The 14,454-nt window shown below is 33.5% G+C and overlaps 2 protein-coding genes across 2 annotated transcripts; one reads left to right on the forward strand and one right to left on the reverse strand.

Moving 5' to 3' along the window:
• The first annotated feature begins 18 nt into the window (after positions 1–18).
• Positions 19–8,475, forward strand: LOC105345208 (tubulin-specific chaperone E). Its single transcript, XM_011453287.4, has 14 exons — positions 19–106; positions 227–341; positions 997–1,081; positions 1,442–1,642; positions 1,968–2,159; positions 2,353–2,455; positions 5,321–5,493; positions 5,834–5,963; positions 6,091–6,240; positions 6,771–6,924; positions 7,348–7,413; positions 7,549–7,608; positions 7,781–7,869; positions 8,262–8,475. The coding sequence occupies exons 1-14, from the start codon at positions 65–67 to the stop codon at positions 8,355–8,357; spliced, it is 1,656 nt and encodes a 551-aa protein (XP_011451589.3). The 5' UTR covers positions 19–64; the 3' UTR covers positions 8,358–8,475.
• Positions 8,476–8,490: 15 nt separating this feature from the next.
• On the reverse strand, positions 8,491–11,238 carry LOC105345207 (arylsulfatase H). The gene is made up of 2 exons (XM_011453286.4): positions 10,787–11,238; positions 8,491–10,660 (listed from the first exon to the last, which is right to left on the reverse strand). Exons 1-2 carry the CDS (start codon positions 11,043–11,045, stop codon positions 9,192–9,194), a joined length of 1,728 nt encoding a protein of 575 aa, XP_011451588.3. The 5' UTR covers positions 11,046–11,238; the 3' UTR covers positions 8,491–9,191.
• Positions 11,239–14,454: the final 3,216 nt, after the last annotated feature.

A 14,454-nucleotide genomic window follows, 5' to 3' on the forward strand; every position in this document is an offset into this window, starting at 1 on the left:
CGCTTTACTGACAACGAAGAAAAACTACTCTCTGTTAGCTGAATGTTTATAAAAAGGAGAGCAAATGTTGATATCAAGCGTTTCAAATACTTTGACCAACAACATGGTAATTCATTATTACATTATTTACTTTTAGCTATTTTTCCAGTTTTGACGATCTCGCTACTTTTGTTTTTCGCTAAAACTATATATATATAATCATATATGAGCAAATATTGACTTACAGAAAGAAATGGATGTCAAGCGAACTGATGGGAGTGAACTACAAATCAACGACAGAGTAGCTTCAGAAGGACACTATGGAAGTGTCAAATTCATTGGTACATTACCAGACACAAAAGGTAAATAGACCCATTTTAACAAGAGCTTGGGCTTTGGGTAGTTGTGTCAAACAGCAATGTGACGTAGGTCTGTTTATTTCACTGCTGGCCACTCAGACGTGGCTCTTTGAAATCAACGACTTGTCTGGCCTTTGAGCTAAGACTACGCAATCGGTGCATATTTCACTTGATACCGCGTCATTTTTAACTTGTTTTGACACAAGAAATAAATAGCTACGTCCAACCGAAAGTCCAAGGTCTTGATAAAATGGTTCTAAAGGGGTTTCTAATGAAGATGTTTCAGTGTGCATGTTTGTGATTGTTATGGTGAATACAGCACTTGGTTATCATGGAAAAAGATTTACATAGTAGTTAAGAAATTAGTTTTTATGATGACAAGCAAAAGTGTCCCAAATTTCGAATTATTGGAGATATGACAGTGAATTTTTCCAAAAAAAAAAACATTTATAAATTTTTAAAATATTTTGTAACAAGCGTGAATGCATGTCATGTTCTCTTAATATATTGTATATCTTGTAGGTAAGGATTGCTGTCAGACTGTCAGTTAAAATGCATGTTCACATAAACGTCTGAATAATGGATTTAAAAGATACTATATGAATAATCTATTTGTGATGCCTAAAATCCCATTTAAAGTTATTTTATTTCATTGCAGGAGTTTGGATCGGGGTTGATTGGGACGAAGCTGAGCGAGGTAAACATGATGGTAGTCATAATGGCCAGAGATATTTTAGTGCAAGGTAATGATTACATTTGTTCCTGAAATATTTATCACTCTATTTAGTTTATGACACTGGTTTTTGATTTACATGTATGGTGAATGATCCTTGTTCCAGAGATAATCCACTGATATTTTCCATGGATAAAAAATGATGCAAAGCTATATAATTAAAAGTAATTTACATTCTATGTTAAAGCTTACCGGTATACAGTTACAATCTACCAGGAATTAAAAGATTGAAAAAGAATTTCGTACAACCTTGCATATGAACTCTGATCACCCGCACAATATTAATAGGAAAAGGTCATAGAGTTAAAAGAATCCACTACATTTATTATCAGTTTGAACATCATAATCATTTGATGCACTCATGTTTTAGACACCCTACATCTGGGTCATTCGTGAGAGGGAAGAAACTGGATCTGGGCATTAATTGTTTTGATGCTGTTGTGGACCGTTATGGTAAAATTGATGACCCCAATGCAGGAGTCATAACAGAAGAGCTTTTTGTTGTGGGCAGCAATCAGAAGAAGACAGTGGTGGAAATGGTCGGAGCCAAATCAGTCAATGAAAAACAGAGGTATGGTAAAGATACGACAAAATAATTATATAGTTTTATTCTGTTATGTCGTTTAGTAAATTGCCATAAGCAAATAAATTTGAACAAAAAAGGCATGCGCAGATCCAGAAGTTATCCTAGGGAATTATGGTTATTGTAGTTTTAATTGTGACAGATGGACAGCTTGTCAAAATACAAATTATTGATGCGAGATTCAGTTAGCAATCAGAGTGAGCAGTGAAACATGTGTATTGCATTTGTCAGTTTTATGCAGCAGATTTCTCTCACTATAGTAAATTACATGTACCAAGTAATAATATACTCAAATTGATATTTTTGTATACAGTAAACTAGATACCTTACAAGAGGTGGTTCTGAGAGGATGCTTGGTTTATGGTGTAGGAGAGAGCCCCGAAAAGCTAAGAAAATGTACCCCCCAGATACAGGAGCTTGATCTCTCCCTAAATCTCCTACCATCATGGCCCAGATTAGCAGCTATCTGTAAATGTTTACCCAATCTCACAGATTTAAATGCAAGGTAAGTTAGAAAAATAGCAGCTCAACCTTTCTTTAATGCTCACTTAAAACATATCTTTGCTAGCAAAGGTTTTTGATCCACTCAGCTCCCAGGGAGTGGAGTGGACCGAAAACCCTTGGCTCGCGAAGATGCCTAATACTAGTGCAGTGATTGATTTAATCTGATTGATATTTTTTTGACTTGTTCTTTATAGTGATAATCGTCTGGAAATGCCTACTGATGTGACAGAATTGAGTGATTCTTTCTCCAATGTGAAAGTCTTAAAATTAAACAGAGTCCATTACAGTTGGCAACAGGTATAATTAACTTTTTAGCTCACCGAGACGAAGTCAAGGAGAGCTTATGCTATACCCTCGGCGTCGGCGTCGGCGTCCGGACCTGGTTAAAGTTTTTGTTGCAGGTCCTGTATCTAAGCTATTACTTGTCCTATCTTCACCAAACTTGCATGGATGATGCATCTGGACCTACTTATGGACTTGAAAGACTTGGATGCTGAATCTGGGTCCTAAATTTCAGATGCTGGAGGAGGTTAAGGTTGTTGGACCAGGTTAATGTTTTTGTTGCAGGTGCCCTTTGATAGCAATATCTTAGTTACTGCTTGTCCGTACTTCACCAAACTTGCATGGATGGTGTGCCTTATGATACTGATGCACCAGACAGGCTTGAGTGCTGAATCTGAGCTATATGTTTCGGATGCTGGAGGAGGTTAAGGTTTTTGGAGCAGGTTAAAGTTTTTGTTGCGGGTGCCCATTGATAGCAATATCTAAGTTACTACTGGTCCTAACTTCACCAAACTTGTATGGATGATGTGTCTTATGATACTGATGCACCTGACAAGCTTGAATGCTGAATCTGAGCAATAGGTTTCGGATGCTGGAAGAGGTTAAGGTTTTTAGAGCTGGTTAAAATTTTTGATGCAGGTGCCCTCTGATGATTATATCTTAGTTACTACTGGTCCTAACTTCACCAAACTTGTATGGATGGTGCGTCTTATGATACTGATGCACCTGACAAGCTTGAATGCTGAATCTGAGCAATAGGTTTTGGATGCTGGAGGAGGTTAAGGTTTTAAGAGCTGGTTAAATAAAGTTTTTGAAACAGGTGCCCTCTGATGATGATATCTTAGTTATTACTTGTCCTTACTTCACCAGACTTCCATGGATGGTGTGTCTTATGATACTGATGCACCTGACAGGCTTGGATGCTGAGTCTGGTTTCGGATGCTGGATAAAGTTAAGTTTTTAGGAACAGGTCACATGTTTAATAGATGATAGTACTATTTCAAACTTGCATAGTTGATTAAACTGTAATATGAATGAATCGCAGAGGTAGCTGCAGATGCAGAGCTTGATCTCCATTATCAAGGATGCTAAAAAATAAATCTTAGTTATTACAGGTCCTAACTTCACCAAACTTGAATGGATGGTGTGTCTTATGATACAGATGCACCTGACAGGCATGGATGCTGAATCTGAGCCATAGGTTGCAGATGCTGGAGGAAGTTAAGGTTTTAATTGCTAGTGCCCTCTGATGATGATATCTTAGTTATTACTGGTCCAAACTTCACCAAACTTGCATGGATGATGCGTCTTATGATACCAATGCACCTGATGGGCTTGAATGCTGAATCTGAGCCATAGGTTTCGGATGCTGGATGAGGTTTAGTTTTTTGGAACAGGTCACATGTTTTATAGATGATAGCTTGCATAGTTGATTTAACTTTATTATAAATTAAATGCAGAGGTTGCTTCAGATGCAGAGCCTGATCTCCATTATCAAGGATGTTAAAGGAATCTCCTACCTCACTCAAACCAGCTCGATAGATAGATGTGTTTGTTGATAAATGATATAACATGATTCCTATGATATAGTATTGTATGATATGAAACAATATTGTTTGATATGATACAATATGACATCATATGTTATATTATAAAAAGTTATACGATACGATATGATATTGTATCAATTTTTTTGATATTTTATGATATGATATTGTATCATGATATTGTTATGTATAGTATTGTATATTATGATACAATATTGTATAATATTATATTGTATTTTTAATATATTATTTTATCACATGATACAATTACATAAGATTTTGCAAAATATTATATTATATCCTATGATACAATATTGTATATTCTATAATATGGTATCATACAATATTGTATAATATGATATTGGTTTCAGTAATATAGAATTATATCACATGAAATTGTATTATATGATATTGTAATATTATATAATATTGTATCATACGATATTATATGATATGATATTGGTTTATATGATATATTTTTATATCACATGAAATTGTATTATATGATATTGTAATATATATTATTGTGTCATATGATACAATATGTATAATATAATAATGTATTTTATAATATTTTACTTTATCACATAATATTGTATCATTTGATAAGATACAGTGTTGGAATCAAATTATATTGTATTATATGATACAATATCATATAATGTATCAAATATGTTTCAGTGTCATTCAATACAATATCATACTATATTATACAATATAATATCATGTTTCAGTGTTATGATGTATTATGTAATATGATATTGTAATATAATACTATATTGTATTATATTTTATGATATTGTATTATGTGATCAAATACAATAAGGTATAACACAATACAATGTCATATCATACGTTACAATATCATATCTCATTATTGTTTATTACGGTATTTTATTGTATTATATGATATATATTATAAATATGACATGATGCAATATTTAATTTTATATCATTGTATTGATTAACATATGAACATATGATTATCATAAAAAAAATTTATCAGATGATATACGATATTTTGTCAAAACGGAATCCATGAATATCCAAGATCATAAAGTATGATTTTCATATAAAATGATAAAGGTGGTCTTATGAAGGTGATGTCTCATAAGGGTGATGCTCCGTCTCGGTGAGCTTAGTAATCTATGATTACCTATGTTTATTGTTGAATATAATCTCAAATTTAATTTTTTTGTTGGCTTATCTACTGGCATACATTTAACTAATGTACGAAAAGAACTGTTTATTCAATAAATGCTGAATTTTGTGATGATCAAAATTCAAAAACAAATACATGCACATACTCTAATTATATTGCTGTGTATTTCAGTTGTTGGAGTGCTGTAAAGGCTTTCCATGCCTGCAGCAGCTCCATGTGTGTTTCAATAATCTATCATCTGTACATTCCCCTGGGAGTCAACTGCAGAATTTAGTACTCCTCAACCTGGAATCAAACTGTCTAGAGTCCTGGGATCAAATTCTACAGTTGGATATTTGTTCAAGGTAGGTGCTAGTACATTAAGTGAATAATTATTATCCTATATAGACAGTAAAACATGCCTGCAAAAGGGACAGGCGATTTTGCTTGGCTATAAGCTAAAATTTATTTTGCAATATCTGTTAAATTTACTGTACAATACATTTTAAAGTTATGCAGAATAAAAATCACTTGGCTGTAAGCATTAATTCATTTTGAGCATGTCCACTGTAATCATGTTTTAGTTTTACAGTACAAATATTTGCAAAAAAATCCATTAATAAGAAAGCATTTTTTCCATATGAGCAGCTTTGTTTAAAGAAATACTGATGAGGAATTCATAGTTTGAGTGGGGTTTTTTTTCAGGTTAGAGAGTCTTATTCTGAATGATAATAAAATCAGCAGTATCACATTTCCTGATGCCAGTTTAGGAAGTAAAACCAAGTTCTTTTCAAACCTGAAGCATATCTACATCAACAACAATAGAATTTCACAGGTAAATCTTACTTAACATACATTTTGAAGTGCAAGTACAGCTAAAATGTGAACATAGACACTGAGGGGAAAATATTAATTCTTTTGAGTAGTAGATGATGTGCATTTTGTTTTTTCATCTCTTATAGTGGAGCTGTATAAATGAACTGAACAAATTGAAGAGTTTTGAGGACCTGCAGATACATGGAAACCCTATACAGGAGACAGCCTCTCCAGAGACTGTCAGACAGCTCATCATAGCCAAAGTTGCCAACTTGAAGAAATGTCAAAGAACAGAGGTACAAAAATATTTAAATTTCAAACCCTACAAAAAATTCAGTCATGATTTATTGTTCAAATGCATACCATCACGTAGATTTCATCAAAGTGGACGTTTGATACCATAATAATATTGCCAAATATTTATGGTCAAAATTTTGAGAGTTTTTGGTTTGCTTGGATATTTTTTCTTGCATGTATGCCTTCATCAGAAATAATGGTGAAGGCGCAATTTTGACTATATATTCTGTGTAAGCTAAATCTTGCCTAGATTAACCTTTCCAGTAATAACAAAAGTAAAACGTTTGGAAAACTAATTTTATGTATGATATTAAATGTGCAAGTAACTTGTTGTTATAATTAGTATTTTTAAAAATTGCTCTGATATTTGGGATACATTTACAATAACATTTTGTGTTGATGTATTTTGTGCAAATTCTCTACAAAAGTAAAGAATTGGGAGCAACAGGTATAGAAATATGGTTTTTAAAACCCATTAAAACATTGAATTTATTCAGGTATCATCTTTTTTGGTTATTAAACTTGACAGGTCACTAATGAAGAGAGAAAAGGTGCAGAAATAGACTATCTGAAGAGGTTTGGTGGGGACTGGCTGAAATCGGGAGGAAACCAAGACCTGAGCCTGAACAGTCCCAACCAAGAGTTCCTCACACAGCATCCCAGGTTCCAGCACTTTGTCAAAGGTACTGTCCTCACAGACTTTCATGAATATAATATTTTATTAGTATTTTTGTACAAGAGAATCAAGAAAATTACATTCTTTAAATGGTTGAATATTTGTTTCATATATAAAAAAAAGAAAGATAAAAAATTATGTTAACGAAAAAAGTGATTACAACACTAAGCAATTGTTGTAAGGTTCTTATCTTTTTTTGATTGTGACTAAGTATTGATGTTGCATTTGCAATTACAGTACTTACTGACAGATCATATCATTTTCAATGTACCGGTAGTTATAGGCTGTATTCACAAATATCTCTCTACCAGTAGCATGGTTTCTTATGTCACTACAGTGTATTAAGCCCACTTGGAAAGCTAATGTGTTTTGAATTGCATACAAAGCATATATTTTCCTAACAGTTCTTTGATTTCCTGTATTGTTACAGTATATGGAGCCCCAGAAAGTTCTGAAATGAGCAAGAAGCCACAGAAGCTAAAAGACAGTTTGATAGGTATGCTACACATATTACCCAGTTTCTACTTTATTTATATACCCAGTAATTTGTGGGTAATTTTTACGAAGCATACATGCCCTTGAATAATACGAACAAGTTCACTGAATTACGATACATCCATTAATCTTGTAGAAATTAAAATTGTTAACCCTGATGATCCGAACGTCAAACCTCTACAGAAGAAACTGCCAGGTATTTCTATTACAGAAAAGCAATGACAATGTTACGATCAATTCCACAACGTTATTGCATCTATATATTGTACCTTTTTTGTAGAAATTTATCATGTTTGTATGGATATTGAATTTTTTGACAAATTTCATATATTTTTTGAATATTTATGCATGCATACTTCATGTTTTAGGAACTATGATTGTTCAAAAACTAAAGGCTTTGATTCAAAGACTGTATAAAGCCGACTCGGAAATCAAGCTCTCCTACGTCAGTAAAAAGGCAAGTTATTTAAAATATTGTGCAAAATGGGGAGATAACTTTATTAACAAGTAGCTTTGTACTGTACATGTATTTAAAATGTAGATGTGGAACAAACAGAAAGTGTACATTTTTCAATCTTTACTAAAAACTTATAAGTTTTTTTTTATATTTGGAAATTATCCATCTTTAAAATGAAAAATTCTCACACCATTGTCCATTGAAAATTTTACATGGATGCAAGCTAAGGAAAATGTTTAATTAATTTAAGAGAGCCAAATCTTAATAGTTTATGTAATGAACTCTCTCTCTCTCTAATAAATATGTAGCTATTATATAATTCTAACATTGTCTATATAATTGGAAAGATAATAACAAAGCAAATGTCATTTAATTTTCCATGATTTTTGTAGATGGAGGGCTGTGAGATAGACTTCGACAATGACCTCAGACCACTGAACTACTTTTCTATAGAGGCAGGAGACACCGTTTATGCTCGATGGTCATGATGAAAGAAATGGACATTTTGTAGGGCTTTATTACATTTCTTTGTCAATTCATTCTCGTTGCTTTCTCTGTGATATCTTTTTTTTATTATGACAAAATTTAATAAAATGACAAAAGACATTTTATTTTGTGTTTTATTAAAAAAAAAAAAATATGTATATCAATATCAAAATAAATATGTTTATATATAACTTTGTGATTGTTATTGTACATTATAAAGTATAATAAGTAATATTGCTATATATTCTCATAATTCTTGCATATATGTGGATTTCTAAACTTTCTTTGTTTCTCAATAATTTCATATCACTCAATCAATTTTTTTTATTTCTAATGCACATGTAAAAATATCTACTAGTATATTAAAAAAAAAAACTATTATGCCATTATATGTATGTTAAAGTTTAAAATCGAAAAAATATCAAAGGAGAACATTTTTACTTTTAAAAAGTAAAAGTTAAATTATGTGAAAACAGGTTTTCTATGTAAAGATGTACAGAAATGCATTAAGTAAATGTTTACAAAATTACAGCATGTAAAAAATAGTCTACTCCTACATGTGTTTAATATTGATGTACAAAATAAATGCATAAAATATAAAGGGCAAAAAATGGTAGTCAAATATTAAAAGCTCTGTCTAATCATTAATATTTTAATTGCAATTTATACTGTATTGATCTACCTAAAGGCATCTTCTTAAACATGGCATGGTCTCACTTTTGATCTGGTCTCTAAATTTGGCAAGGCCATGTTTCAGAGCATGCCTGCTGCAAAGGCAAGTGCATGGCCATCAATCATCACTTTACAGTTCTTTAATGGTAATAGATTTTTCATGCTTATTCATGAAACAATGCATCAAATGATCCATCTTCATCATATGTCTTTGAGCAATCGAGAATATCATCGCATGGAAAATCAAAAGGATTGGGCATCTGGTCAAACTGCGAGTGCTTTATCTGATGAAGGTTAGCTTTCATTTCGTACTTCTTTAGGGAAGCCTTGATATGATATAACAGGGGCATGTGTGCATTTATAAGCAAAGGACGCAATTCTTCAGGATCAGACGAAACATTGAAAATGAGAGGGTTATCAAGAAGTGATCCAGAGCAATCCGTTTCAGTTCCTTTGCGGAATAAGACTTTCAGATTTCCAACAGTTACAGCTCCTACAGGGCCAAGGTCACAGAAATGGTAGAGCTGATCATGAAGTGAATTAGAAGGGGAGAGATTTGGGTCCTTAAAAACAGGATATAAGCTTTTACCATCTATTGCTCTGTCATAGACCGTTTTCTCAAAATTGTAATAATCTAATACAGTGGGGTATATGTCCATTAGTGAAGTGACAACATTTGATTCTGCATTTTCAGGAATTGTTCCAGGTAGTCTCATTATTGCAGGCACTCGTAAACCCCCCTCAAAGCTTGATCCCTTCTCCCCCCGCAACTTTGTAACAATTTTATTGGCTGTATATGTATTTGATTCTAGATGGTTTGGAGATAATGGAAGTTTAGTGACTGGATGAGTGAACGATGGAGCATTGTCTGAAACAAAGATGACCAGTGTGTTATTCTTCAAGTTGTTTTTCTCCAAAGCTTTTAAGATTTTTCCTACACTCCAGTCAAGTTCAAGTATAGAATCGTAGTAAGAAGACTTTGTCTTATTCTTGAATTCAGTTGATCGAAGATATGGAAACTTAGGTTGAAGAAAGGACATGATGTAGAGAAATGGGACATTGTTTTTTGCTCTGTATTTGAAAAAATGCACTGCATTCTTTATCAATCTTAACGACACATTATCTTCATTATACGGCTGTTCTTTGATAACGTTATTCTCCATTAAAATGCATGCTTTTGGATTGTAATCGGACACCCAGCAGCAGGTACGTAAACTTACAATTCCCAGCAAGAGAATAAACATCAATAGAACAAATGTTCTGAATTTTATCATGGAATAATACTTTGATATGATAATCATTGTCACTAGGCTTAAGATAATTGGCGAGTATCCTGCCATTTTTTCCCAGAAAAGACTTGAATCCGAAAAGTTATTTTCTGTTGTGCATCCAATACTGTGTGCCATTAGGGTTCCATAGAAAGATAAGAATCCATTGGAAGTTGGTATTGTGTCAGGTTGAAAGCCAAGCCCCCACCTTCCATTGAAAAAGGAATTCATGTTGTTAGCAGAAAACACCCTTCCTAGATTCCTAGCTCCAAGATGAAGCAAGGCACCTTGCTGGGCAGGGCTCCAGAAGTCGTCCCTGGACTGATTTTTGCTCTTTACAAGACCAAACTTAGGAGGCTGTTGACCTACAAAATGAAACGTGTCTTAACCCGAACTCAACAAATAAATCGCAATTCTAATACAAATTTAATGACATATGTGGATTTAAAAGTGGGTATACCTGTATGATAAATACCTCATAACTCAATTACCTGTTAAGATTGCTGCCATGCCACCGGAATTAGAAGGAAACGAATACATCCTATTAAATTTTATTCCATCAGAAGCAAGCATATCAATATTTGGAGTCTTTATATTTTTGTTCCCATAGCAACTGAGATCGCCAATTCCTAAATCGTCAGCTATCATCAATAAAACGTTCAACTGTGGTAGGTTTTGCTTAAATTGCCTCGTGTTTGACGCCAGCCGAATCAACACCAAGCAGAACAATATGATTGAAACACGCTTCATGCTGCTTTCATTGGATATATTCAGGAAACTTTTTGAGTTTATAAAGATGGATTTTTGGTGAAAGTGAAAACGGATGTTTACATGTTGTCAATGTACATAACGAGCCCGATGTTATTTGGTTATCATAAGTTCGGCATTGTTTTCAGTAACGCATAGTTCTATAAATCATGATGTTTCTGATCTCGTCTCATATGCAGGCATTAATTGAAATTGCTTTAGGTGGGCTATTCAGATTTTAATAGGCGAAAGTGCGAAGGTCGAAGCGGCTCCATCGGTCGAACATGGGGAGGGGTTATTTTTTCGCACACACACTCTCATCCGTGTACACACAAAGTACCATTAGTTTACAAATTAAAAATATAATTGTATTATCAACAACAACAAAATATAAAATAATAAATCAACACATCTTTTAAAACGACATGGAATACAGATAATGACTTTATAACTTCATCTGATGCGGTGTCGCGCCTAATATCGTGGAGATCGCAGGTTTGACCACTGGCGATGGGGGGCTGTGGAATGAAAAAATGATCATGAGTTCTGCGTTTCAAATCGTTATAAAATCAACTTGCGGTAGAAAGTACATGTATTCTTTACAAAGTATGAATTGAAAATCGAACAATGTTAACTTAAATTGTTCCTTATTCCCTTAATTATAAGTTCCGTATTTTAATACCATACACATGATACAAAATACATAGGATGATGAATTGCTTTTATAACTAGAAGTGCTTTGACTTGAAATCTACGTGTTTACTGATGTAAAATACAAGTATTTATAAAAAGATATCAATACCGTTTCTAACATGTTCTACCACACTTGCAAACCATAAAAATTGTTGTATTATACACATTGTAATACATACACAATTTTTGGTTTCTCTGGAGAAGGGTTTAATCGGGGACCATTCCTGTTTCTGTTTGTTGTTTTTCCAAGGTTACGCAACAAAATACGTTGTTTCAGTTGATTCAGTTGATTCAGTCGATCAAGTTGATTTAGCTGATTTCTAAAAAGTCCTCTATTATTAAACCCTAAGTTTCTTCTTCTGAAAAACAAAATGTTTTCAAATAATTACGTACATTTAGAAAAATGATAGCGTCTAAGTCTGCCAACGTTATTATTAAGTTGCTACACAGTTAATAAACAGTAACAAATAAGTAAAAAATATAATACAAATTTCAGTAAATACTAAATAATCAGCAACGAAGAGCGCTTTTTAGCTCACCTGAGCTGAAAGCTCAAGTGAGCTATTCTGATCACATTTTGTCCGTCGTCCGTCTGTCCGTCCGTCTGTCCGTCTGTCCGTCTGTCCGTCTGTAAACTTTTTACATTTTGAACTTCTTCTCTAAAACCGCTTATCCAATTTCAACCAAATTTGGCACAAATCATCCTTATGGGAGGGCGAATATAAATTGCAGAAATAAAAGTTTGATCTGTATTCAAAGCGGAGAAAACCTTGAAACTGTAGAAAAAGGGGGGTGCATTTTTAAAAATCTTCTTCTCAAGAACTACCGAGGCAAATTCAACATAGTTTAGCATAAATTATCCTTATGGGAAGGAAAATATAAATTGCAAAAATTAAGTGGAAATTTTGTTTCAAATCTGAGTTATTACGAAAATAATAATAAAGGAAATGCGTGTTTCAATCAGTTTAATAGCTTCGGGTTCGGCATCCGGTAAAATGATTCCATACTTCTAAAACGAGGTTCTTTGTTTAAAGCAGCCATGACATTATACGAAAAAGGGTCGATCTGACTATGATGAATTTGCTTGTTGTGCAACAGTTCGCGTATGAAGGGAAATTTTGAAACATACAAAATATATTGGTGCCGATTTTGTGAAGTAAATTGAGGCTAAATATTTCAATGCGTTGACAGTTTTCACACATGACGTTGGTGTTAGCTTGTTCTGATTTTCGTTTCGTTCTCATTATGCTTTGTAACCTGGAAACTATCGTCTGTATTTCGTGATTTTTACGTATCAAATCAAACAGAGACTTCGGTAAATCAAACAGTTAACTGTTTACCTGCGCAAATTAAGCAAAATCGGATGTAGGGGACGGGTACTGAAATACAATTCATTCTATCGGTAATTCGGCATTATCTTTTGCGTAATGGTACATGTAGATTAATGCAATAGGTTTTGTTGAGATGCTCGGCATTTTTTCGAGTTTATTCAGTTTAAATAGAGTTTGATATCGCTGACGGAAATATGTAGGTATATACATGTATATATATATGATTCATTTCGAAAAAATAAATTGTGTTCTTTATTTGTTATACATGTAGTGCATGTTTCTTGTGTTTAATTGTTTACAATTTCTATTTACTAACCATATTTGAGTGTTAAGCTTCGAATTATAAGCAAGATACAGCGATTTGCTCACAATTCTATGTTTGTACACAGATCTTAAAAACTAAAGCTTAAAAAAGTAAAATATTTGTCAATATTTAATAAGAAAATTTTCAAAGTCTGTTCTTCCAGAAACCAACTTTAACAACTTATTGTATTGTAAACTTAACCTTTTTAGCTCACCTGAGGGTGGGGCCACAATGGGGGGTCGAAGTTTAACAAATGAATATATAGAGTAAATCTTTAAAAATCTTCTCCTCAGAAACTAATCAGCCAGGAAAGCTGAAACTTGTGTGAAAGCATCATCAGGTAATGTAGATACAAATTTGTGAAAATCATGATCCCCGGAGGTAGGGTTGGGCCACAATGAAGGATCGAAGTTTTACATAGGAATATATAGAATAAATCTTTAAAAATCTTCTTCTCAGAAACTAATCGGCCAGGAAAGCTGACACTTGTGTGGAAGGATCCTCAGGTAGTGTAGATTCAAAGTTGTGAAAATCATGACCCCCGGGGTACGGTGAGGCCACAATGGGGGATCGAAGTTTAACATAGGAATATATAGAGTAAATCTTTAAAAATCTTCTTCTCAGAAACTAATCAGCCAGGAAAGCTGAAACTTGTGTGAAAGCATCCTCAGGTAGTGTAGATTCATAGTTGTGAAAATCATGGCCCCCGGGGGTAGGGTGGGGCCACAATGGGAGATCGAAGTTTAAAATAGGAATATATAGAGTAAATCTTTAAAAATCTTCTTCTTAGAAACTAATCAGCCAGGAAAGCTGACACTTTTGTGGATGCATCCTCAGGTAGTGTAAATTCATAGTTGTGAAAATCATGACCCCCGAGGGAAGGGTGGGGCCACAATGGGGGATCGAAGTTAAACATAGGAATATATAGAGTAAATCTTTAAAAATCTTCTTCTCAGAAACTAATCAGCCGGCAATGCTGAAACTTCTTTGGAAGCATCCTCAGGTAGTGTTGATTCAAAGTTGTGAAAATAATAACCCCTGGGGGTAGAATGGGGCCATAATGGGGGGTCGAAGTTTAACATAT

Source organism: Magallana gigas, chromosome 6 (genome assembly GCF_963853765.1).
Source record: "Magallana gigas chromosome 6, xbMagGiga1.1, whole genome shotgun sequence".
NCBI classification, from domain to species: domain Eukaryota; kingdom Metazoa; phylum Mollusca; class Bivalvia; order Ostreida; family Ostreidae; genus Magallana; species Magallana gigas.